A 24,598-nucleotide genomic window follows, 5' to 3' on the forward strand; every position below is an offset into this window, starting at 1 on the left:
ACTAAACTGCAATGTAAGTTTAGTAAGTATAACTAAACTGCAATAACATGTACTTTGATTCACACTTGGGCAAGCTCCCTGTGGCTAGGGTGGGTTGAGGTTAGCTGAGCGTGATTGGAGAGCTGGATTGAATAGCCTGATAGAGAAGTTCTCTCTTAACATCTTACAACACAGGGAGGACTACAGTTTTAGTTTGATTTAGTTGCTGTTCAACATAAGTGAAGGTAAAACTACAGCATGCTCTGGCTGTGCTGCAGGACGGTGGTGCACTAGTGCATTGCAAAATACTCCCATCTTCCTACTGCAATGCCATCAAGCTCCCCTGAGCCCAAGTGAGTTTTCCCTTTTCCATTCCTCATCAGCAGTAATATTATACAGGTTAAACAGTCTCATTTACCCATCTGTATGTCTCCCAGTGTCTTTTAATGCAGCTTTGCCGCTGACCTATGCAAATATAATTACCTTTGCTACCTCTGGCTGTGCTGGAGGAAAGAGAGGGAGTGCAGAGGTGAACAAGGGACACAGCTGCAGGGCAGGGGGTGGTTGGCCCTGCAAAACCTACATTTTTCATATTAAGACCTGGCAGGTTTTTCTGAGGAAAATATTCCTAGCTTGTAGTTTGGGAGATCAAAGCTTTCTTCTTACTAAGTCTTTTGCATGCATTTGGATTTTATCTATATAACTTTGACTGGAGAAATGACTTCTTAATGGTGTCAGCATGACCCAGGGAAATTACAGTGTCAACAGCAATAGTTCTGCAGGTCTGTTACTCCAGTTTTATCCTGTTTACTCATGCTGTTGTTTGGCTTGTGATAACTAGGGTTGTATTTAAAAAAAAAAAGTTTTTAATTGTTTGTTTCCTGATTATGGCAATTACTTTCCTATTTTTTCCCGCCTGTTTTCACAGAATCACAGGCTGGTTGAGGTTGGGAGGCACTTCTGGAGGCCATCTCATCCAACCCACCTGCTAAAGCATAGTCACCTAGGTCTCGTTGTCCAGGACTCAGTCCATTTGGGTTCTGAACACCTCCAAAGGATGTAGACTCCTTTATTGGGTCTGGCTGAGCTGGAGTTCATTTCCCCATAGTAGCCCCCTCAGTGCTGTGCTTTGCATTGGTGGCTAGAAGGGTGTTGATAACACACCAGCGTTTTGGCTGCTGCTGAGCACAGCACCAACACTGTAACATTCCTTCCTCAATCGAGGGCAAGATCCTGGGAGGGGACACAAGTAGGCCAGCTGACCCAAACTGACCAAAGGAATATTCCATACCATATGACGTCAGCTCAGATACAAAAGCTGAGGCAAGGAGCAGGAGGGCGGGCACTCATTGTCTCCAATGGCTGCCTGCTGAGAAACCATCACACGTACTGGAGCCCTGCTTCATGGGAAGCAGGGAATAAACCCTGCTATCTTTCACTTTGCTTTTGCATGCCCAAGCTTTGCTTTGCTTTTGCTTTGTTTTTGCTTTAATAAACTGCCTTATCCCAACCCATGGGTTGTTTCCATCTTACTCTCTCCCCTGTCCGGCTGGGAAATGGAGTGATAGAGTGGCTGGGTGGACACCTGGTGTCCAGCCAAGGTCAACCCACCACAGCTCCACAACCTCTCTGGGCAGCCTGTGTCAGTGCTTAGTCACTCTTACAGTTAAAAATGTTTCCTGATGTTCAGAGGGAACCTCCTGAGTTTCAGTGTTGACCCATTACCCCTTGTGGTGTCACTGTATATAACTGGGAAGAGTGTGGCCTTCTTTGCACCCTTTACATCTTTTTGCCTTATTGCATGCCCTTTCATGCAACAAATTTTTTTCTTCTTCATTTTCTAACTTGGTTTTACACCTCAGAAGAGGATTCCTTGCAAGGTATGGCTGAAAATAACAATATAAGGAAATCTGGGAGAAGTCTTTACTCCTACCTCTGCCACTCCTACCTCTGAAAACTAGGAGCTGAACATTTTTACTACTTGTTTTTCCATGAAGCACCAAGCAGCTTTATGAATTGACTTTTGTGATATCCTAGAGTTTTGGGGCAGAATATATGTCAATGTTAATAGGTGTGCTAATTTACCAAAGCTTTCCTTATCCCAGGATTCCTGTGCTACATTATGTGATATTATTTATTAAAAATGATTTCTACATTTTCTGTTATTTGCAGTTCTTTTAATTGCTAGTTCTAAATGTTTAGATTTTTACTCATTTCTCAAGAAAACGTAACAGAATTTAATTTTGGCTGAGGAGTGAGAACACTATTTGCCCACTGTGTTTGGGTACTCTTTTCTGCATATAGAGTAAGAAATTATTTGTTCACTTCCTTTGGGTGGATGGATAGGAAATGTACACTTATTAGTGTTGCGGTAGCCCATTTGGAAATAAAATTCACTCTGATGTGCATTTAGGTAAAGAAATGTATCTAGGAAAGGGCAGGCCAGATCATATCTGATAGCATAGTTCTTTTTCTCTTAATGAGTCCTGGCAATCCTCCCTTGCAGTGAGGGGATTTGTTCCCCTTGAACAGTCCAAACCTCTGGGAAGGAAGTAATGTTAGATAAACTTAATCTGCTATTCTAAGGCTCTGTGTGTGAGTGTGTGCTTATACACATGTGGATGTTTGGGGATTATGCTCCCTGCAGGGGCTAGAGAATCAAACTCAAGTTTGGCACCATGATAAAATATCTGATCTGATATGATCTCTGGAGATTATTTTCTTAGCTTTGAGCAGTTGTGGATACTATATGATGCATCAGCAGAGAAAATAATCCAAAGTAATGGATTTGTATGATGTACAACACAGAAAAAGCTCAGTATCTGGTACAGAGAAAGAAATGTTTTATTGGCCACCGAAGAAGTGCATCAGCGTTCTTTTGGGTTTGGATTTAATTTAAAACTAAACCTTGGTATCAAAATATACTATAACTCACTAGCAAAACAACTTGTACTAACTACTTTCCGAAGACTGACTGTGCCAAAAATGTTTTACTGAATAGTACTAATTTTCCTGCTTCATAAGAGCACCTCTCCTGTGAAGACAGGATGAGAGAGTTGGGGCTGTTAAGCCTGGAGAAGAGAAGGCTCCAGGGAGACTTTAGAGCAGCCTTCCACTACCTAAAGAGGGCCTGCCTACAGGAGAGCTGGAGAGGGACTTTTTACAAGGTTATGTAGTGACAGGACAAGAGGGAACGGGTGTAAGATGAAAGAGGGTAGGTTTTGATTACATATTAGGAAGAAATTTTTCACTGTGAGTGTGGTGAGGCATTGAAACAGGTTGCCCAGAGAAGCTGTGGATGCTCCATCCCTGGAAGTGTTTAAGGTCAGGTTGGATGGAGCTCTGAGTAACCTGGTCTAGTGAAACCGGTCCCTGCCCATGGCAGGGGCGTTGGAACTAGATGATCTTTAAAGTCCCTTCCAATGCAAACCATTCTGTGATTTTATGACTCATAGGTAACTACTTGTCGCAAACTTTTATCTGTAAGTAGTCTGGAAAAGATGTAGTTTTTGATTGATATTCCACTTATTTTTATGTGTGTACCAAATGTGTTATAGATGTTATCAAAATTAATCCGAGGATCACATTTTGAAATCTATTAACTCTGTTTCTAATGCAGAGTGATCTACGAGGTTCTAAGGAAACCATTTAAGTCATAGAGGGTTTATCTTCTTGCTCATGATACAAAACACTGAGTCACAGCTGTCGGTATTTTAACTGACAGATATCCCTACACTCTTTTGCTTTTTTCAGGAGTTGTTGATGTTGGCTTTCTCTGTCTGATGATAATTTATTTTTTCTTTAAATCAGGAGTTTTCTCTGCATAAAAGAAGAAGTATTCTGTGAGTAATGTTGCTTATATTTACCTGTGATATGCTGAACAGCATATTTCCTTTTGTAGTGTTAAGCAGCTATCCTGAGAGGTTGAAACATGCATTTAGAAGAACAGGGACTTAATAAACAGGGAGAGAAGATATAGCAGGGTCCTTTAGTGGACAAATATTTGATAGTTTGTCATGCTTAATTGCCTGCTAGTTTTGTGTTGTGTGACGGAATAACAACCATGTGGACTATGTACAAGAACAATTATTGTCTGAGATGCTGAAAATAGACCAGTTGATCAGTTTACCACTTGTAAGTCTAGCATTGTGGTAGGTATTTTCAGTGACCTGCTTTATAGTGGCCTATCTCTGTTCTAAAGTTTTGTACTATTACTATGAGATAAAAGGTAGATGTGAAAAAATAAAACACAGAATAGAAAGGTCTGTGTCCAAAAAAATCTCGAAAAACTGAAGCAACTTTTTATTTCCTGATTTCTATTCTGGTCAGAATTTCATGAGCCTGGCATCATTGCTTGTCAGTTACTTATTACTGTGGGATGTAGTAATTTTCCCTGAGTGTATGCATAGTATGTGTCTGCTTAGTTTTCTGTGTTGGAAATATGTATTTCTGATTCTGTATTGCATTTGATGGCTGTGTTGGAAGGGTACAAAATAAAATAACTTCCTGACATGATCTTTTAAGATCCAAATATTCCATGCTGGCCTGTCTGCAAGAATTTCCTTTTCACTGAAGTATTTCCATATCCATCTGTCTCCACGTCTTCCCTGAGAAGAAAAAGAGTGTTAGTAAATAGAAGGAAGACCTTTTCTCTTTGTTTATTATTCCCAGGGCATATCTCCTTGATGCGTCTTGAGCTTAGTGGTTAACACTGTCTGTGATTTAAGTTTTCTTTTCTCGCACCTTGAACAGTGAAGGTCTGTATTACACTCAGGAGCTCAAAGTGCTTTGAATTCTGATTTTCAAGAATAATAAAATAATTCAGAAGTTGGCCCGTTGCTGCCATGCTTCAAAACCTTACCCAGAAAAATGAAAACTGACTCTCCATAATGGGCTGGCAGATATGCTGCATACCTTGGTATGCAGACAAGACGACAGACCTGAAGTCTCTCAGTTACAGCAGGTTCCTTATTGCAGGTGCAATGAACTCCTCGTGTCTGCAGTGCCACAATCATTAGCATAAGTCACTCAGGTGCAGAAAGGGCAGTGAAATATGTGACATTAGCACACTGAGAGATATTCTCTGCTCTGCCAGTTAACAGCACGATGTCTGCAGGGCAGGAAATCGGAGAGTCTGTGTTGGAGAAGGATTTTGGTTGTGTGCAGGATTTGCAACTGTGAATTAACAGAGATTTTTGCACTGGCAATTGATTACAATTGATTTTGTGGAAAATTTTTCTGGTGAAAAAGTGAATACATTCCTACCTGTTGTGCTAGAACAACATTGACCTGATATCCTGATGCAGCCCAGAAACTTTCCATGCTCAGACTATAGCACACACTATTGTCAATGCTGCATCTTATGCCCAGAAACAAGAGGGTAGTGCTGAGTCTACATGTGAAAATTAGATTTGAGGTTGATGAGAATATATGAGATTTCTAACACGTGGAGTTGCCAGTTAGACTCAAGTACCAGTTGTTTGAGACCATCACATTTTGTCATACGAATTAGGAGTACCTTTCTTTTTTTTTTTTTTTTTTCAGAATTGACCTAACAAGCTCAGGATTTTTTCATACCGCTTTTTCATCTCTCACTCAAACCTTCAAGACATTCTAAATGTTATGAGTGGTGCAGAGTCAACTGAGTGCTAATTTCTCAGCTTAAACAGACTGCCTTGTTCAGGAGCCTTTGCTAGGAAAACCACATCATCTGTTCTGTCAGCCTGAGTGTACCCACCAACACCTAGCCCATGAACTTCAGGAGAAGCTGAATACTGGGGCTAATAACCCCATTATTTAATGTCTGCAAGCTGTTCTGTTTGATTACCAAGAGTCAAACATGCGCTTATCCTTGTCTTGTCAAATGGAGCATGATTTAACCAATAAACTAATTACATTGTTCTAACAAAATACTCTTATTTGTAGCTGCCTGAAAATGTAAGGATAAATGAATATAGCAAATACTATTTAATAACTGATAGAGTGTGGGAATAGATTAGATGCTACAAAATTCCTGTCTGATACTTACTTCTAGTTAAATGCAAAATGAAGCACAGCAAGCCCTAAAATGAGTATAAAACTTTTGAGGTATATTTTGAATTGTGCAAGATCAAAATTCCAAAATTACAGTTAAATTTTTCAAGGTAAAACTAATAAAACCAGAAGAAAAATGGTTACTTTGTTTAATATTGCAAGTTGTTTTCGTCTGTTTAAATTTTTTCTATTTTGCAGTGTATTCAAACAGATTACTGTAATTTCAGGTTTTGGCAGTAGACTTTTTTTTTTATTAAACAAAGGCATTTAATGTTTTTTGCCAGGAAAATAGTTAAAACTCAGTTTTGTGCATTCTAATAGAAGGAAAATCAAAGATATGACAAGGTCACATTTTAACTTTTAGAAGTTATTAGTTTTTCATTTTGAGAAATGAAAATACTACATTTTTATTTCAGCCAAACTACAGTAAAGCCAATGCTATATTTTTCTTGAGATATAATTGATTTAGAACTGCAGGACGTGAGTGTTTGGAAGGAAAAATAAGAAAGTGTTGCTATTTCTCTAGTTAGAACAAGGAAAGAAAGACCATTTTGTATGAAAGTCTCAGAGGGAAGTCCAAAGCTAATGAAAATTTCTCGGGTTGCAATATTTTTTTTTTCTTTCTTCCTTATTTTTTTTTAGACTGCAAGCATCTCAAACCATTTACAAGAGATGTGGCAGAAAGGAATTGTTCAGCTTATAAGCACCCTTCAAAAGAGTGAAAACAAAAAAACCCCTCTCCTAGGCTAGCCTAGAAAAGTTGAACTAAAATTCTTTCTATTCCACTTATACCTAGGTAGTTTGGGAGGAGAATGTTAACCACCGGTCCCTAGCAGTGTATCCTGACTTCTGATCTCTGATATTAAAGAAAAATACCCATTTCAGACAGAGTGCAAGACTGTGTGAAAGTAGAGAATACCACACCCCGGCTTAAAAAAAGGTAAGGAAAGGTTTTTCTGCTAATCCTTTAACACCGTGTTGTCTTCATTTAACATTTCATTAAGGTGAAGACGGAAGTGAATATTTAGATAATAACTGTACACTGAAGTATTTATTCACCCTGCATGTTCTAACTTAGGAAAAAAGATCCTTTTCTTATTGAAGAAAGAATGCAATTCTTGTGTTTCTGATCTTAAAACTATTTGCTTTGTAGCTTTTGTGTGTATTTTGGAAAAAAAAAGAAAACAAATGCTGTGCAAAACAGCAAATATTATCTTTCATTTCAAGCACTGAAGTTATTTTTAGCCATGCAAAGATTTATGTAGTCTCTGGTACACCATACAACTCTCATTTTGCCAAGGCGTATACACAGCATGTTTGTAGAATGTTGCCTCTGGGAGTTGATGCTAAGTAGTAGTCTACCATTTGTGCTTTTATCAGAACAGATCTGCACTATTTTCCTTTCTACCAGGTTTTGGATTGATTGGTTATTTGTAAAATATTTACAACTCTGCTTCCTTTGACGTTTCAGTTCTAAAAGGTAACGGAAGAAGCTGAAAACAGTTAAAACATACTTCACTGTGCATTCTCAAAGTGGAATAACAGCAGCAGAGGTTTTTTCCTATTCAGATTCTCTTTTTCTCCCCCCCCGTTTTTCTTTTCTTGTTCTGGGAAGAGTGTTGGAATTCCAAACAATAGGTAATAACTTATTTCTATAGCAGCCATTCTGCAATGTGGTTCTAGGGCAAATGTGTTCATCAATGATGTCACTTGCAAACACTCTACACCACATTTCTGTAAATCTGGGTTTGGTGTCTCTCTAATGTAGAAACGTTGTCTTTGCTTTTGCACAAAACAATATGATTCTGTTATTTGAAGTTATTTTTGTGGTTTTAGAGAATCTGTCCTGTCTAACCCATAACACCCTGTAAATTCACAAAGACTATTGGTTACCTAAAAGTCCTGCCTTACTTGTGACTGTCTTGCCAAAATGTACATTTGGCTGGTGTGTTATGTGGCAAGAGAATAAACGACCAGCAGATATCATTAAAAACTCTTCTGAAATGATCAGCTGAAATATATTGGCTTACTTATAAGAAACAAAGGTTCTGTTTTCTCGAGATGGTCATAGTAATTCTGACATTTTTCTGCCATAAAAACCTACTACACCTCAGCTGAAGGTACAGAGGTGTTTGTGAAATACCTCTTTGTGAGATGATGTCTCTTAATGTACTACAGGTGGGATATGTTCGTATTTCTTCAAAGCAGGAAAATAAGAAATGTGCCACCACCAATGGAAAATGCTCTGTGAATGCAGGATGCTTCCTACCTGCTCTCTAACCTCATATTTCCATACCATTTGTGTGTGAGGATTACAGATTCTGAACTATCTTCTGTTTCCTTTGAGCAGACTTAGTTTGAGCAAGCAATATGGCACTTTTCAAACAGAACATTTTATACTTTGCCAAGTAAAATACAATATCCATTGGCTTAAAATACAAATATTCAAAGAGCAGTCTAGGGCAGTGGTCAGGTGTGATCATCTCCAGACTGACTAATACAAATTTCATACGTAAAATATGCAAGATATACATGTGTGTATATCTAGAATTTGCATATAATGTTTCTTCCCAGAGAATTAAAGCTAGGTTGCTTTTCTGACATTGTACCCAGTGTTCTTTCATAACCCACCCACATATCCTGTTGTTAGAATATTCTGCTTTTTACTGCAGAAATAAGTCCAAAACTTTTTTAGAAAACAATTTACACTATGAGTAGATATTTTGCTTAATCCATAAGATTCTTTTTGTTGTAAATCATTTGTAAATGTAGCGTTAGTCTATTTTTGAGCAAGGTTATTGAAGTCTAATATTTTGGGTTTTTTTCTAATACATACAAGATTTTTTTATAGTTGATTCTACCATTTCACATTTTCTGGGTTAAAATGCTTGTGGTTTCAGGATCATATTTATTGGTGACTCTACCCTGCTTCCCCCAAGACTTCAGTTTTCCTTTAAAGCACACTTTTTGTTTTCATTCTTAAAAAAAAGTGGAAGAACAGGAAACCCTTTGTTATTTTATATGCTATTAAAGTTTTCTTTTTATTTCATTTGTATCATCCAAATCTGGTTCCCTCCCTTTTTTCTGTAATTTCTTGATTTTGCTTCTCCTGTTCTTTATGCTTATCCAGTTCAGATTTCTTTCTTACAATAACTGATAACTATGGATACATTTGATTGTGTTACATCAAGTCACCACAGAGGAAGTACGAACAGCAAGGATTTTCTGAAATAAGTCACTGTTCAGTAACTAGCTATGAGAATAATCTATTTCCTATTTTAATGAAGAAGATGGACAGAGACCTTGGTTTAGTCAACATTATATTGCAGCATTTGTTCATGATTAATTTTCTAGATTTTTAGACTACTCTTGCAATGAATTTTAGTGACAATTAGAATAAGCGGCAATGTGAAAAGGCCCTTGATTTTTTAACCCTCTAAGAGTAATGTGGGTGAATTGGAAGTCTTCTCAAATTTAATATCACAAAAACAGCCAGGAAGTCTTTCACTGTAAACGGGCTCTGATTTCATGCTCTTAGGCAACTCAGCCTTAGCTTGCTTTTGTGCAGAACAATGTCGTGTCCTCATTCTAGTCCAGTGAGGGAGTGACCCCACACACCAGAGAAAACTGCTTATTCAGTCTGTGATGTGTTCACTTGGTGCGTCTGGCTATGCTGGCCTGGGACCTGGGGTAGGTAGTAGAGCTCAGCTGTATAGCTCCATCCTTGCACGATGTGGAAAACTCTACTAAAAAACTCACCTATCCTTACCACAGCTGTGTCCGTCCACTGTGTGGCCCTCCACACTATCATACTTAGAAAGAACCAACGTCTTTGTCTCCTCCATGATTGAAGTAGAACAAACAAAAAGATGACCTGAGAGTCGCAGCAATCTGAAATTATGTTTTCAGTTCAATGGAAAGTATTTTCTGATATCCAATTAATGAATTAGTTCAGAATATCACACTGTCTGCAGCAGGAGTTGAAAACTGGGGTGGTTACATCCATCTGCTGATTGTCATGGGGCAATAATTACTGTAAAAATGCTAAAGATTTTGATGATCTGAAAACTAAACTGTAAATACCAAACACTTGTTTTATGTATCATTTGGGGAATCTCCTGGTTATGTGTGTTTCTCTGTGTGGCCATCATATAGGGAATTGGAGGTTACCAGCTTAGAGTCTAGGCACTTAGTCCTTCTCTTGCTAAGAGTCATGAGATCTGTGCCTAAGATTTACCAGGTTGGCAACCTGTAAGCTTTTGGAAGTTGAGAGGTTTGGCTTTTTTTTATTATTGACAGGGAAGTGGGAGGGCAGTAGATAGATCTCTTATAATGTGGAAGCAATACCTGACAATCTTGGGATCTTTCAGAGAGCCTGGAAAGAGTGAAGAAAAAGGTACAAGCTCCTTCTACAGAAATTTCCTTTGAAAGGTAATACTGGCATGCTGAAGAACAGGATTATAGTTGATCATCTCTCTTTGAAATAATGGCGTGACAACTATAAATAACAACAGAACAAAACAAGTTGTCATGTCACAGTTTTCATGTTCCTTAAGTCTCCCAACATAGAACTAGTTACCTTTTGTATCTGCTCTGTTTCCCCAGGAAGCTGCCCAGTATGGAAAAATGTGTCTTGATAATTTTGCAAGACAGTTTTTTGGGGCTGCTTATGTCTCAAAACGGGGTCCAAACCATGAAACTTGATGGTTCTTGAATTTTTTTCAACATGTTCAGAATTTCCTGTGTCAAGTCAATATTTTCACAAGGTTAGGAGCCATGTTTACAAAATTTAGATTAGTTTCTGGTTTGATTTTTATTTTTGTGGTCCTACTGATGACAAGAGCTTATACAATTGATCCAGATTTAGTAATTCCATAGGTTACATTCTTTTTATTTCTTCCATGCTGAATTCTGTGAAAATATCAGTGAGGTGTGCCGTAGGCAAAATTATCTGAGGGCAGAAGGTGACTTATGCTTCTTCTAGTACTTTCAGGTCTGGGCGAATTAAAGTATTCCCTATGGGGTTTTTTTTATGGCTGCTCCTACATTACAGTTTTGAAGTTCAAATTTGAATCTTAAGAGTATTTAGGAATTCAGGTTTGTAGAATTGAAACAGGAAAAATTGACACAAATCCTGATTTGACTTTGCTAAGGCAATATTTTTTTTGTGATGTCCTGCCTTAGGCATCCAGAGGTGGCTAAATAACCTTAGAAGCCCTATTTCAGGAAAAGACAATCAAATGCTTAATTTTAATATGATTTAGTGCTTCCTTGAGCTGAAAGCTCACTATAACCCTGGGCTTCAGTGACTGACTAGGATGGAGAGAAGTAAAGCTCTTCAGGAAATTCTAAAAAGAAAAGACATCCAAACAGATATCAGAGCAAATTATGATATGAAATGGCATGTTAAATTCAGTTATGCCAATGGACTGACTAGCTGGTGTGTATTCAAAGACTTAAAATTCCCTGTGACTTTCCTCTGCTCCACCTGAATGAGTCTCTCAACTGAAATGCAGCTCAGAAACTTAGGCAGCTTCTAAAATGCTTCTTGGAGATCTGTAATATCGTGAACTGGCAGTAGGCAGAGGTGTCTTCAAGATGAGGTCCTTCTTCAACTCCATCATTTTTATCAGTAAGTAAAAAGGGGAGCTGAACTCTCCTGCTGTTGTTGGATAACATTTCCCACTACAGGATCCTACTGAGGTGACTAATTTTTGTTGATAAAACTCAGGATAAAACAATGTCATACAGTGCTGTTTTGTGTTTCACTTTGGTTTTATGTTACATGTGTATTCTCTAAAAGTGAGACTTCTTCCCAAAAATAAAGAATGACTCTGGAGATGAAGCAAGAGTAGGAAAAATATATGACCCATAGGCAAATTGTCTAGAAAAGCTCTTTAAGAACTTTTAAGCTGTTATTTTTATCTGAACTATATGTTTTACAGATGGACAAATGCTGTAATTTTTAATGGCTGTCATATTTTTAGATCTGGAAAATATAATGCACCATTATAATGCTCCTATGTAACATAGGCAGTAAAAGTGCCTATTGAGCCTTTTTATTTTATTGAGCCCATAAATGTAGGTGTTTATTCCTTGGTGAAACTTAGAATATGGAAAACATACAACTAGATAATGTAGTCAGAAGAAAAAAATATCCTGTGAAAGATTTCCTTGTGCTTCTGCAGCATGCAGATAGCTAATACAGTGCTTCTACTATAATAGTCTTTAACACTATAAACTGTCTAATTTAGTGTGTATGTATGACACTATTTGTTTATTGTGTTAAATAGAAGTGCTGAAAATATTATTTAAAGAATTTATTAAATAAATGTACAATATTATTAGTTGTTTCCATTTTAATGTAATGTAATGACTGTTGTGCCTTTACAATAGTGCTACTGCGTAGTTCCAAATCAGCCTAAAATGTAATACATTTTAGGGCATTAATGACGATCTAAAGATAAAGGAAGTTTAACTCGTGTTTGATTTCAAAATCTCAGTGGTTATATAAATGTATTGTGCTATACTTCTTGTTTCAGTAACATTTGAAACAAACAAACAAACAAACAAACCCGAAAAAACCCCCACCCACAAAAAACCATGGCTGCAGCTGAAAGTGATGCTAATCAAAATGTTCACTCCGAGGTACTGGTTACTGACGATTCAGGTACTGTAAAAATAAACTGGGGTTTCAGTTCTAAATTAAAGAGACAGAACACATTTTCAGTTTATTAACAGAGGAAACTTCCTTCCTCATAAATTGCTGCAAGGAATCTGCTTGTATCTGAAAAATGTACATTTGACTGGGGTGGTCTTGCAGTTCCTTCTTACTGCCGATGGGTCGCCCAGTATCTTTCTTACATGGTCTGGAGCATATCTGATTGCTTGGTCTAACACTATGCAAGTATTTGTGTAGGGATTCTAGGTTACAGGATTTTACATCAGGAATTGATTTAGTGTTTTCCTCCTTACTTCCCTTTCTTTTTTTCTTTTTTTCCCCCCATTATTTCAAGCAGTAGAAATGTTCAGGTTAATTCTAGTATTTGGTGAATAAGAGAGTCCTAGAAACTGTCTCTAAGAAGCAATACAGAAGTATTTAGTTTGTCTTGTCTTTCCTCTTTTAAGTGTAAGACTGTTAATTTCTTGATATTTCTGAGCACCTTGTTAAGGTGAATGTTTTTGCACTTCTTGTATGTGTCCAGTTGTTTAATATACTCTATTGAGGAACTTTCCCTGATGCTGAATCTAAACTTTCTCTGGCAACAGTTTGTCCTAGAAAACACTTGGAGACTCCTAAACAACCCTACTCCTTTCATTCTTCTACAACCTCACAGCAAAAATCAGAGTTTAGTACTGAAAGATGAAACTATCTTTAAGGATTCAAAATACAATCTTTTCTATTCCCAAACTTACAGGATTTCCTCTGTTAAGGTATAAAAAGAAAGCTGCAATAAGGAAATCTCCAGTGATAGAAACATAGGAAGGAATTATGGAAAATAAGATCACAAAGAACAAAATTCTTTTAGATTCCAGTTCTGGAAGCTGCTTGAGGATAAATTAAAGTGAATCCTTCATTTGGGGTATTGGTGTCTTAGTTGTAGACATCATTAGTGTAAACAATACCATCTATATATTTTACTTCTGCTGAAGTGATTAATAGGCCTGCCATCATGGAAGCTAGCACCTTTCCAAGGGAACTGGCTCAGCAACTTTAAAGTTAACAGACCAGAAAGTAAATTTTAAAAGACTGTCACATGAAAATGAAAGGCACTCCTCATCACCTACAGCTTAATAACTTGTAATTAATAGTAAATACATAAAGGAAATTTATATAGCCTTTGTGATGTTTATATGAAGTTGTAAATGGACAAGCCTACAGTTCAGTCCATTGAGAGAGAGTAAGAATATATATGAATGAAGACATAATGAACTTTCTTACAGAAATCTTAATTCTAAAAAGTATAAAACATTCCCTGAGAAGACTGAAATGCCTCTTATCTGCAAAGAAATCTGACTTATGTTGAGCACTAGTTACAGAAGCAGAAGTTCAAAGTGTTTTCTCTGGCTTTAAAGATTTTTAATCTGTATCAACTAACTAAAAGCTAGATGAACAAGATCATTTAAGGTCATTCCATCAGTGATGTTTATCATATTAGTGCAACAGAATAGACCCATGCTATTCAACTTTCTTATGAGTGCTTGACTCTGTTGGCAGCAGCAGGATGTATAAACAGTAGAAATTGGGGAAAGACTTTCTGCTTGTAAAAAATAGCTACTTGAGCTAATTATGGAATGGGAATGGTGATTTTTAGATGCCTACACTAAATGCCAGATTCTCCTTATGTTTTTCAGAAGTGTGGAAGAAGTATGCAATTGTAACTCTTAAAGGTTAAAATACTGCTGAAAGTCGTCCCAATAAAAGTCATCATAGAAGCTTATGAACTGCCAGTTTTCTCCTAATTTCTTTATCTTGACTTCAGAAATCCCAAAATCCATTAGGCATTGATTTTAATCTTTATTTAGGATTCACATGTAGCTAATCTTGTTCAAATTCCCTCTGCCTCCTTATTTTCCTCCCCCCTCTTTTCCTTCTGTCAGCCCTTCATTTTTCATCAGTTTGCCTTAAAGGCCCAGATTGGATGAGTCAGTGATTCCAACCTGTATTTGCTTAGATACCAACTCCCTTTTAGGGATAGCAATATCATGCTTTAGCTCAGTAGGCAGTCATGCTTTTTGAACAATTTTGACATCTGGAACTTTCTTTTATTAGATATTGACCGCTGCACTCCTCTCTATTTGAAAAAATCATGCTCTCTAGGTTTGCTTTTTAAAAAACCAACAAAACAAACAAACCAAAAAAAAACCAACACAAAACCCCCAGCTCTTGGCTGCACTGATATCACCAATACAATGAAGAGTTAGAGTGGTTTAATCATTTTCCTTTCTTGTCTACTTGTCAGTTGTTCATTCATTTTTGGTCACTTGAACATCTATCTATTTCCCTTCCTGCCTCCCACTGGTCCTCCCCTCCTCCTCACTCCCAGGGAACCTTAACACTGGCATTGCCAGACCTCATGGCTCTGAATTTTGGTTTGTTTGACTTGACAGTTTGGAGGGAAGCTAATACTATGTCTTTTCCTTGCTAAGTAAAGAACAAACTGCAGGCACCTGGAATAAGACAGGCTGAAAAGCCTGGTGAGAAGCAGATCTTTCATGCTGCCACCGCAGCAGCATCTGAGTGCTTGCTTGAGCAGGCACAAGATGCTTCTAATGCACCAGAAATGCCACTATTGCTTGATGCTCTGGAGCATCCACATGCAACCACATGCCCAGATTAGGGGTCTCTCACTTAGAGGAGGTGAGGAGGGAGGGAACATTTTCCACTCTGCTTAATTCTGTCTTCATCTGTAAAGCCAGGAGAAAGCTGGAAGGGGAACACATGATGGTATTGTTCTGTGTTATTTTTTTTTCTAATTAGCCAAAGTATTGGAAATGCTTCTGTCTCTTTAAAATGGTGTGGTATTTTGTGCTGTGACTATTACTGTACGTGAAGTTATTTGAGTGAACAGAATAACTTCATGTGTGTTGAGGTGTGAGGTGACCTCATTATTCCTAAATCTGTTCCTTTTTTGTAGCACTTTTTATTCAGCTCTGCTCTTTCAGCTGCTCGAGTGTTTTTATTTCTGCTCTGGTTGTGTAACAGATTTTTTTTAAAATTTCAGAATCATAGCAACATAAATTGGTTAGTTGAGCCAACCTGGCAGAAATTAGCTGCTCATAAATAAGACAATAATAGAGCAAGATTAAACAGGTTTTGTGGCTTAATAGAATAAGAAGCTATACTTGCCAGATTTTACTTTGATGCAAGGATGTTGATTAATGCAAGAGATGTTTCATTCCAATCAAGACTTCTGTTAAAGACATTTTAAAAAATTATCATTTTGCCATTGCTTGCACAGTCAGAACTTCAGAGAGGTGTTGTGTTGAACACTTCGGCAAATTGGCGTTCCCTGTCTGCCTTCAGAAGAGCATGTCCTGGGGAGCACTGGCACTCTGCAGTCAGTGCTTGCTCTGGGGCAGAGGTGCATATCTCCAGGGAGACGCTGCTCCCTTCAGTGCTTTCTGCTTTTGCTGTCACTGAGGACTGTGCTGTTGGGACTTTTATCTGGAAATGAGGCACCTGTCCACTCACAAAGAAAAGAAAAAGTATTTCTCAAAGTTCACTTGGTGGTCTCCAGGCAGCCTTGGTGGTCGTACTGAGTAGAATTTCTTTGAAGAGACAGATTAGAGGTGGATGACTGCATATCCCATTGAAAATGCCATATATTGATAATTTTTATATGCTAACTTGAAAGTTTTTCCATTTAGACCTCCAGCATTTAAGGGACACATGAGAGACAAGATTGCAACTCCGTTGCTTGAGAACTCTCTATCACCTCCTTAGTTGTTCCTGTGGGACATGCTTGTCTAGATAACGGATCCCATCTTTTGTATCCTTAATCACTCATCAGAAACTTCCTGGCTCCAGTGGTGTTTACCTAGTTCATTTTCTGCTGCTCTCTCTTGGTTTCTCATACTAGCTTCAATATTCTCCACTGATCGCATTTAGCTCTGGAGCACTTGAGTGAGTTGGTGATCTGTGGGGTTTTTACTGAGCAGGTAAGTTTTCCGACCAAGTGTGTTTCCCAAGTTTAGTCTAGTGCCTATGCCAAACCTATACTTGCATAAATAACCTGCATATCTACAATTACATATAACAAGTTTTTAGCAGTTCCACTGCCTCCATTTCTTGTTGCATTGAAAATAGGTCCAAATGAAATTTTGGCCAGAGGGGCAAAAATTTTAGTTTGGCATCAGTGGATGGGATTTCTGCCAGTTCAGGTATGTGAATTATGTAATTAATATCTGCTAATGTAAAAGCAAAACACACCATATGTGTTTTAGGGGCTTTACATGAACTGGAGTTGTTTGGGGAATAACTAGGACCTTTTAAATGCCTACTGCATTGCGCTTTTCATCTATCAAGACCTATTTGCAGGCAAGCCAGTTGAAGGAAAACATTTTATTTTTGTCTTTAAACTTTGCATTGAGCTTAATTTTGTCACTTCACCATTTAACCCTCTTTCATTTAATATTTTGACATATAACAAAAGCTTGTGTTTCAATTTTCAACCCTGCTTAAACAGAGAAAGGCTATGGCAATGGTGGCAGGCAGTTCAGATGTGACTGAGATAAAGCTGATATTAGGAAGTTATAGGGAGAGTGGTTTCTGCCTCTTCATTGCCAGATTGTCCACCACTTATCTTCATGTCTGTTGTCTGAGTGATGCTGCTTCTCAGCTGTTGCTACGAAAAGTCCTTTGATAACCTTGTGTGATGATTAAATGGTACTAATTATCCCCACCTAGGAGGCTGTTTCATGGTCATTCAGGCATCTCCAACTTTGATGGTAGATTATGTTATCCCTGTAAGAGGTACCTCTTGACACCTATGCATTACCATATTGTAATGTCCATCTGTTGGTTTTCAAGGTGGATCTTAGTCATGGGGTTCAAATCGAAAAGACTGCAAAGGACCTGAACAGCTGCAGAATGTGCTCAGGGAAGTGACCACAGCTATGATCCACAGAGTTTCTGCTCAGGTACCTGTGCAGTCTTTCGGATGATCCCGAGCCCTTCTGTGAGCTCTCATGGTCTGAATTAATCCTGGCTTGCTGGTTATTTGGAGGGATGCTAGATCTAGTGCAGTGTTGTGGGAGGAAGGCTTGAGGGGGCTGCGTGAGGTGATTTATTGTCTGCAGAGAATCTTGGTCTGTCAGGTGCTGGAGTGGCATAAGCAGCCCTTATAGATGGGTCAAAATACCATGCATTTTGTCAAACCAAAGTAGTTTCATCTTCCTATTCTTTTTTTTTTTAGCTCTTTTTAATTAAAATGAAATTGGGCAGAAGTGATTCTCTTGGTTCCTGAGAATGTTGCATTAGTGAAATAAAATGTCTCTAAAGAAAGAAGTTGCTAAAGTCATTATTACACATAAATCTTGATATATCTACCAAAAAAAAAACTTGCCATGAGATGCCTCAGAGGAGAAAGCAACAGGGGGGATATAACTCTCAAGCTTTTTATTTTATCTTCTCTCATTTACAGTTCAATCCCATTTGTCTGTGTTTTATGCAAATTATTCTGTATGTCTATATTTCCAATGCTTAGAAAGAAGGGGTTGCTAAGCAGCCTAAGATTGTTCAATGTTTTTCCAAATACATGTTTTTAATTGACTTGACAGAGGGAAATTTGAGAAATCTGATATTAGTAAATGCACTATGTACAACAGATTAATTAAAATTTTCCCCTGTTAAAGGCTTTATCTTCTGACTTAAAAAGTCTCTGCAATTGATATGCAAATGCCAAGGACCTCTGTTGAAACTGGATAAAAACCATAAAGTTTTGTTTCACATTGAGAAAGTATAGTCTTTCTCTAGATCTTGAATTTCCTGAGAAGCACTTTTTGGTCTTAACACCATCAGGATGTGAAAGCGTAAGCATAAACACTTGTTGTTGATCTTTGGGTAAAACTTGTAAGACATGATTTTGAACAAACACCATGCAAGAATTGAAAAGACATCATTAAAACATTAATTTCCTGTTGTGGATTTTACTGCATGATGGTTCCCAAGAGAATTGAAAATTAGACCTCCATTTGTATGCCAAACTACAGATCTGAGAGCCTATCTTTACTGGGTATATTTTCCCTTAAATCCTATTGCAAATGTGTGTTTGTAGAAGACCGGCATCTCTGCGAGTGGAGCTACTGGATCCATGGGAAGTTTTATCCAGAGCACAGAGAAGTACTGTAGTAGGCTTTGACTCAGCTGGTGTTGATTGAGAACTGCATAATGAAGCCTTTTTGGGGTTTTATATTCAAAATTTTATTGCTTTCTAAGAGGAATTTGCATCATTGTTGCTTCTTTTATGGTGAATAAAGTCTGCTTAATGCTTGTCTCCATTTCATGGTACTATAGGATGCTTCAGAAAATACTAATGTCTGGCACAAATTTTCTTGGAAAATGCAGCCTCCTGATTTCATGGTAGCTATTGACATTAAATTGTTCTTGTAAAAGTAAAAACATGGATAATACTATAATGTCAGGAATTTTCTTACTTTTTTAAAGCCCCTGCTGTTATTCATAACACCTATAAAGCGTTGCCCAGTATCCCCAGTATACCTTATTTCCCTTGTGGGACAAGTAAGCTACTTTTGGCTTTGTAGCTGGGGAAGACTGAGCAAAAAGCAATTACATAAACTAATATATCAAATGTAAGATCACCTGGAATGTCTTAGCTGTCAATCTGAAATCACTTTGACTCTTGCTGGTTAAAATCTCCCTTAGCATTTTCCCCAGGGAGAGCGCTAAGAACAGGGTGCTGAAGTACATGCCCAGCCTTATTTCTAAGGCTGTTCCTACAAGTTTCCTATCATGTTACAATATGTCCTTCAGAGTTCTCTTAAAAGCAGCAACAAAAAAAAAAAAGGCAAACAAGCCCTTCTCTTTGGTGATTTCATGGCTTTTGTTTCTTCCTCAGAGAAGATCAAGTCTGGAGTTTTTCTGACTTCGTCTGAAATTGTAGGCATGATCAATTTGTTTAAGAAACCTTGTAAGTACTTGACTGATGGAGCACATGATGTCCTGTCATTCGAAAGTTCACTGTTAAGTTTTTGTGGCTTAGTCTGGAATACTTTCAGCGGGGAGCTGGCTGAGGGGAAAATGTGTTGTGCTTCTTGTTTTTAAGCAGGAGCTGCTGCTAATGTGTGTGCTGCTTTTGTCCATTTTTATGGCCGTCAGAATAAACAGCGTATGTGTGAAGCTCAGCCAAATCCAAAACAAAGAGATTATTCTGGTTTATGTTTTTGCAGGTAATTCCCTGTGGCATTACTAGGAGCTACCTGTTCCACTGTGGGAAAATTGATTCCCCCAGTTTGTGCTATGTCAGATGCTGTGCTTTTACCATACTATTTGAAATGGCCCTTTTAACTGATGAAAGTTTAGAATTTATGGATTTAAATTTTGAAGTAAATAAAAAGTACATGCTTACTTAGGATCATATGGATTATTTTTCAAAATTGTCAAAAAGTTTGCCATTTTTAAGTTTACTATGGTAATTATAATCTTGACAGGTTTTCCTATGATAATTCTCAATTATCTTTCAATTGCACTGATACTAAGTTATATGATTTCACTTTTATTGATTACATTGGGTTTGCAGAGATTCTTTGACAAATTTAGAATTTATTTGAGTTAAATGATGTGAATGGACTGAAGCAGTGTTAAGTTTGTACTTATGTGTAAATAGCAAGCATGCTGTCAAGCAATGGTGCTGGATTCATGTGGTGGTGACCTGTTCACCTCTTTGTTGGTGAAGTTTGGGGATGGGAGGGAGATGGGGGAGGAGAGCCTGGCCAAAGTGTTTATAATAAACAAGACTTATTTTCAACATAAGATGATGGTTAACATCATAACATGACTAAAGTTTTAGTCTGCTTTCAGATTTCCCCGTTATATACCTAGTGTCTCTGTTTCCACTGGATTGCATGATTTTCCACATGAGCTTGAGGTACTGAAAAGGTATTAAGAGGGGAAAAGGCTCTGACTTGATTCATCAAGTGCCCTTCAGAACATGAAATCCCCCCGTCATCCTGTCACTGACAGTCAGGTCAAATGCTCTCCCAGGGAAAGAAAGGAGAGAGGAAGGAATGTAAAAAAGCCTTTACTTCTCAACAAGTTATTTAATAGTCTCTAATTATGGATTTAAATGATGAAAGTAGTAAGAAGACTTAGTTTGCATTTACTATTGAGGAATTCATGTGGGAAGAAGAGACACAAGCGTTTGAAATACCTGACTAGCTCTCTGTTGTCATCTGTTAATAATTGACATGGCCCTTTCATTTGTATTTTGTTGAGAAAAACGGAGTAGACTTGACATATAAAGAAGCTCTTAACTTCCTTTGTGAAGCAGTGGGAGTACAGCATGTCCATTCAGTACAAAGAAAAAAATTTACTTGTGTGAAGTTTTCAGACTTTTTTGGTTTTCCTTTTGTATGCTTCACCAGTGGCACTGTGGGAAGGAAACTCTGTTTTTCATGTGACTTTTACTCTTGTGTTAGCTATTATTAGTTAAGCCATAACTGAGCTGCAAATTCCAGGCCCAGACTTTCCCAGAATTTGGTGCCTGCTTTTGTAGAAAACCATTTGTTCTACAATTACCACCAAATAAAATGGTGTATCGCTGTCTTGCCTTATACTGGGTTTTATGGTCAATCACTGTATGGTACTATGGTAAAGACTTAAAAATCCCCAGCAGACAGTTGTAGGGGATGAGCAATTCATTGTCATGTGAGACTTTGCTGAAAGCTGCTGTTCTAGGAAATCTTTGCCTACAACCACTTTGCGTGTGGTCCCTTTGCTTCTAGTCTTTTTCTATCCTAATATATGCAGTGGTTTCTGAACTCTCTCTGCCTTGGCACAATGTCCCTGGGTAAAGAGCAAATTTTGAAAATATTATGCTAGTAAAATCTTACTTCCGATGTTTGTTTCTGATTCCCTAAGAAGCATACTGTTTACAAAGAGATGAGTATGACTGACTTACCTTGATTCTGCATAAGTATTAGCAGAACTCTAAAAGACGAGAACATGAATATGGATGATTGATATATCCATGAGCATTCTACATGGGATAGCAATGCTTTCTATACATAGAACATGAAGTTTTAATTGCTCATGGGTGGAGACAGACACTGACAGACACTAATTGTCTAATCCAGTCATTTGTTGCGAAGGCATTCATTATCTTTGTCCTTTAAGATTTCTTTCAGAAAAGTTGGGGAAAAAAAGTTGACCCCATGGGTAAAGACTTGAGCAGACTGGTTTCTTGAGTAGACTGGCTGCTGTTGGAAATGCAGCACTCAGCTATATGGAATTCTTGTCTGTACCAACCTTGGCATGCCTGCATTCATTTTTCATAATTATTAAACAGCTTGCACTTAATGATTTGCAATTAATTAGTACCTTTTGCTTTGTTACACATACAAAATTATACTCTAGTAAAATGCTTCATGAACTAATTAGATATCTCAACACAGTTGACTTCTGTCCTCTTGTTTACTGGTTTCTTATCATATAGTGAGACTAAAATCTTGTCTCCTTACTCCAAAGATACAATCTCTTCATGTTCCTTTTCTCCCACGACAGAAGAAATTTAATTCTTATTCTGGAATGTTGTTTCCCTAAATGAGGTGTCCTCTTTAACCTATAGAACAGAGTGCCTGTCCCATTTCACAGTATAGCCTAAAGCAGGGATGACCAGCTGCTCTGTGGCTACACTTGCCCCGGCTGACAACTTGAGTGCTGGAGGATAATAAGAGGCTGACTCTGGAGAGGGTGCTTGGGATATCCTGAAGAACAGGTACAAACAAACCTTACCAGTCTGATGGCATGGTCCAGGAGGGCAGGGCAGAGAAACACAGTTGTTTACAATGAGGTCAGGTCCTCAAAACTTACTCGTTATGGCATGGAGCCCATTCCAGCAGAGGAGAGCAAAGCCCTGTAAGGCTGCCTCGACCACTCTGCCCTTGCCCGTCAGAACCTCAGGGGACCTCCAGCCGCCTTGCTTTTCCCCAGTGTGTATCTTGGAACAAAAACTATTTTCAGCAAAAAAAACCAAAGAAAAATAAACCCCTCTCCCTCTTCAGTTTGGGTTTATTCTGCTAGAGGCCAAGTAATGCTGGTGATGGCTCTGTGTACATAGAGGACTTTGGAGCGCTGCTTGGGATTCTGGCATGCTGTGTTTCCACCATGGCTGCAAAAGGGTGATGCTGTCTTTCAGAGAGTTTGTTTCCGGGGGACTCTGAGGTCTTTTCTATGGACAGTTTTTCTGGCAGATGTTTAAAGTAAACAAACATTTGATATTACAAGGAAGTAATACAGATTGCTACATCTTCTGATCCTTCCTGAGTTGTAAGGTCTTGCACGTATTTTAAGAGCCATCCTTTCTTCCCTCTTCCTTGGCCCTGGTTAATTTCACATGCTTTGTTTAAGAGGCTTTTGACCTCCTCTGCAGTGGTGTGCAGTGCACGTGGTGACCATGCAGCAGTGGGCTGCCACAGTGGGGAGGCTTGCAGCTAGGTTTCAGTTCCACGGATGTACATGTCACCAAGGCACCTCGAGGACAAACAGTTACAGATAGATAATCTATTTCAGCTCCTATCCAGTGTCTCCTTCCACTTTGTGCTGAAAGAAATGGGAAAAAGACTTCCCTCTGCTTTTGGAAGAACTTAGTAAAAATATTATTGTGTTTTTAAAAGCTGTTCAAATAATTTTTGTTACAAAGTAGTGAAATGTCACTGCTCTCTTATTTTCCCTTTTTTGATTACATGGTTATCCTATTACACAATGCTATCAGGATTGTGTTACCATTACTGAAGCTTTAGGATACAATATAGGTGATGGGTGATGCCTTCATAGGAATCAGTTTACCAAAACCAAGTACATGTATTTGAACACTTTATAGTCACATACTTGACTGTGGTTTCCAAACTGGCACCTTCCAAGTAGCAACTGCCCTCCCATTAATGAATATGGATATTTATAATGCCAGGTAGCTGTATGTGTTCTGTCCAGGTGGGGGTTTTTTTCCAGGTTCATCAGTGAACTGCTCATCTTCATTTAACATTAGTAAATCAGTGAATTCTCAGGTGGTACTGCAGATTAGTTGTCATCAGATAATTTTCAGTTTACAGTCTGAAACACTCAAACTCAATATCTGTTCATATATGTTGAGTTTAAACTCAACATTAACTGTGACTAAATCAGATCAAATTACATTTGTTCAGAGTAATGTTTACTGCAAACACATTACAAACAACCTATACCCTGTGATATATGTCATCTCTCTACCATCAGGTAGAGACATACATGATAAATGAAGCCAAACTAAAAAAATAGAATATTTGGAGACTCTCCTATTTTGTTCTGATATTGTGTGATTATTCATTTTATGGTTTGGCTTCAAGTAATCCACGGCAGAAAAGCAGGAAAATGAAAAGGAGGGAATGTGGTTTCTCTTGTAATTGAGACATACCCTCCTGGAGAAAATGCTGCTCTGCATCACCACAGTGCTATGTATTTCTGCTGCACAACTGGCATCTTTCTTTCTTCCATGTAATATGTAAGACTTAGTCTTAAAAAGTGAAGAAGAGGGGATAAAGGGGTGGGAGAAGCCTAGGCTTAACTTTACACTGTGCAAAGTTACCCTCATATAACTGACAGTGCTGTGATTTCATATACCTAAATTAAATGATTCTTTCCTCTGACTGTCCTGGGTGGGTGTTAGTGCACATATGGCTTTTGGACTTCAACTCAACTGTTTAAAGAAGTATCAAGATTAGCACAGTCATTTAGAGCATCAGGATTTTTCTGACAATGTAGAAGAAAACCTGATGAGGATCTCAGGATCTGATAGAGGGCCAACAAGGAGCACTGGAATGATTAAGGATTTTTAGCTGTAAGTGTTAATGTTTGCCTTCTCTGTGCTCA

The 24,598-nt window shown here is 38.1% G+C and overlaps 1 protein-coding gene across 9 annotated transcripts in view; it reads left to right on the forward strand.

Annotated features, from left to right (window-relative positions):
- Positions 1-24,598, forward strand: part of KIAA1211 (KIAA1211 ortholog) — a 126,777-nt gene that overhangs the window by 52,802 nt on the left and 49,377 nt on the right. For 2 of the 9 annotated variants that reach the window (XM_027636246.1, XM_027636247.1), the window contains exon 2: positions 6,809-6,952. Coding sequence is in view for 7 of the 9 variants with exons in the window: in XM_027636238.1 (XP_027492039.1) it covers positions 19,487-19,664 (178 nt within the window). In the remaining 2 variants the exon portion in view is untranslated. Of the gene's footprint in view, positions 1-6,808; positions 6,953-12,316; positions 19,665-24,598 lie in introns of those variants that run through there. The other 7 variants (XM_027636238.1, XM_027636245.1, XM_027636244.1 and 4 more) reach the window with 7 other exon arrangements.

This window comes from Corapipo altera, unplaced genomic scaffold (genome assembly GCF_003945725.1).
Source record: "Corapipo altera isolate COAL_440 unplaced genomic scaffold, ASM394572v1 22b, whole genome shotgun sequence".
Classification (NCBI taxonomy): Eukaryota; Metazoa; Chordata; class Aves; order Passeriformes; family Pipridae; genus Corapipo; species Corapipo altera.